This window comes from Pyxicephalus adspersus, chromosome Z (assembly GCF_032062135.1).
Source record: "Pyxicephalus adspersus chromosome Z, UCB_Pads_2.0, whole genome shotgun sequence".
Taxonomy (NCBI): Eukaryota; Metazoa; Chordata; class Amphibia; order Anura; family Pyxicephalidae; genus Pyxicephalus; species Pyxicephalus adspersus.
Window position 1 is genome coordinate 61,455,109 of NC_092871.1, and position 2,791 is coordinate 61,457,899.

At 40.5% G+C, this 2,791-nt stretch overlaps 1 protein-coding gene across 1 annotated transcript in view; it reads left to right on the top strand.

Annotated features, from left to right (window-relative positions):
- The first annotated feature begins 650 nt into the window (after positions 1–650).
- Positions 651–2,791, top strand: part of ASB6 (ankyrin repeat and SOCS box containing 6) — a 56,899-nt gene continuing 54,758 nt past the window's right edge. The window contains 1 exon segment of the mRNA XM_072429699.1: positions 651–772. Coding sequence (XP_072285800.1) covers positions 651–772 — 122 coding nt within the window.

A 2,791-nucleotide genomic window follows, 5' to 3' on the forward strand; every position in this document is an offset into this window, starting at 1 on the left:
AAGCAATGTCTCCACTAGCTACAGCTTGTACACTGTCCATATAGGTGATGTTCTCTACTTCTAATGCCCTCCTTGCTCCGTCTCTGGGCCCACCGCCTCCTCCTCCCAGTACCCAGGTCCAGATGCCAGACTAGACTCCAGCTCAACAGGGTCTTCTTTCCCCGCTGATTCCTCCAAGCCCAATCCCTTTCATGTGGCTTCGCTACATAGTAGGTAGAGACAGATTGAAATCTCGTTCATCCATTCATGTCTCCAATAGCTACAGCTTCTACACTGTCCACATAGGTGATGGCCTTAAATTCTAATGCCCTCCTTGCTCCGTCTCAGGGCCCAGCGCCTCCTCCTCTCATTACCCAGCTTTAGATGCCAGACTACACTCCAGCTCAACAGGGTCTTTTTTCCCCGCTGATTCCTCCAAGCCCCATCCCTTTCATGTGGTTTCGCTACATAGTAGGTAGGGACAGATTGGAATCTCGCTAAGATAATTTGTACAAAGAAATTGTCACTCATTTTTGAACTGTAATATTAATCTTAAAGTGTACCTATCGTCTTTTCACAGCTAAGGCAGACATGGTAGATAGCTAATGCTGGCCTTTGTTTATAATCTCTTTATTTTGCTTTGGACAGAGTAACACAGTGAAGCTCCCAGAATGCCTTTTCTCCATGGCTTCAGGAGGATAATATTTGAATACCAGCCACTGGCAGATGAGCTCCTTGGAGCAGTAGGCATACAAGACCCGGAGCAGGCAGAGGTGGCACCCAGCACTGACAGGTATTCAAGACACTGCAGATAGGCTGAACTCCAGACAAATGTTTTGAAGTCTTGGAATCTCTTTGATTCACAATGTTCTTTTTACCGGAATGCAGAAAACTCTCCTATAAACACTGCAGGCTCTATATCGCACAACATATTTCCTAAATGATTTCTAATGTGCAAGTGCATTGTGTAGTGAACACTGCTGTGTGCTGTGAATAGCGGTATCTGATTTTCTGTGCTGCTGAGAGTTGGAGTGTGATGTTAGATGTTTTCCTTTCAGAGCAAGGACCTATCTATCTTAGCATGTCCTTTTTGAATTTTTAGAATATGCTTTTCTAAAAGTCAACTTTACTTGCTTGACAACTAAACATTGTGGTTTATCATATATCAAGTATTAATTGTGTTCATGAAATCTTCCATGGTTGATCAATGGATGAAGCTGTGTCTAAGAAAATTATTCATGTGCATTGAATTGTCACTCAGTTGCTTGATAAATCCAGTGCTTCCGTGACATAGCTGTCAATAGGGTCTTCTCATGATGAGCATCATTTTATCTACACAGAGATGCATATGGCACTTAGAGAGCCTGTGCTAGCAAATCCATTTTATTAACACTATAGACAAAAGATTTAAGATAAATAGAGAGCAAAAACTGGCTTTTTTAGGCAGAACATTTTTTTTTTGTAAAAATTCACTTGTGTTTATTTAACACTATTTGGACTAGACATAGTCCCACTCTGCTGGAACCTCTGCTAACACAGTACTTCTATGCTAGTATCCAGATCTATGTTTAGACCATGTTACAAAGGGTTAAACAATTGTCAGCAGATTGATATGTCTCGATACCCGACGTGTTTCGCCCAAAGAGGCTTCCCCCTTTGAGGAGCTTCCTCAGGGGATTCAGAGATGAGAACTGTGATAATATATAATACAGTGATTACAACAATATATATAATATATATATGTCTATTAAAACATGGTGCATTGAGAATTTGACAATTCAAAACATATATATTTAGTTTACTCATTCAGGACAAGACTGGAAAACCTTCATGTGCCAAATTCAAATTGTCCATCATCTAAATATGACGAACAGAAAAGCAGCTCACTGATTCAGAAATTGAAACAAATATTTCGAAAGAAAATCTATCTTACAATGGCATATCAGATTTTTGGAAAAGTACATAGCTGAAGAATGCAACCCCCAAGGAGTGGAAAACAGCTCTCAAAAAGTGCTCTGAATCCCTGATGTACATTTTGATCAACTACTATAAATAGGAACTTGTCTCCCTTAACCAGGAACTTACAGAAATTCATTCTAATAATTTGGAAATCATCAGTCCAGCCTCATTCAAAGGAAAATACTCAACATTAAATATTCACCTAGAATAATTTAACACAAACATATTTAACAAAAAAGAAAATAAGTTTCAAAAGACAAATGGGCTTTTACCAAACACAAAGCATACAAATGGGAGTCCTCCACCAACAAATGGAATAACAACCCCCCATCCATAGACTTACAACCCACATCCTCGCCATCACAACCCACCTCAAATACTACTGCTTCAGCACCAACTCAAGCAAACAATACACATTCCACACACACACACATCACATCCACAACCTCACAGCACACATCAGACTCAACTACCTGCTTTAGTCCCAAATATCAATATCAAGGGAAGAAACACCAGAAAAGTGACTCCATCCCCCTCAGTGTTGCAAATTTTAAACACAAACCTGCACTGGTTTCTCTTGACATCCAAACTTCTTCCAGTCCCTATATCTTAACAACAACCCAATACCTTTCCAGATCCAGGATTTCAGACACTCAACAACACACCTGATCCAGTCACCTCACCTGTGGATAGTCCTGTCCCCCACCATCATCCATGGACCCCCCTTTACTATCACCAGACTTTCAACCTCTTCCCACCCTACCCACCTGTATTTCCCAACAAGGCGCCATACCCAAAATCAATAAGTCTCCCCCCACAACTTCCAACACCGAAAAAAAAAAACAGAAAAAAA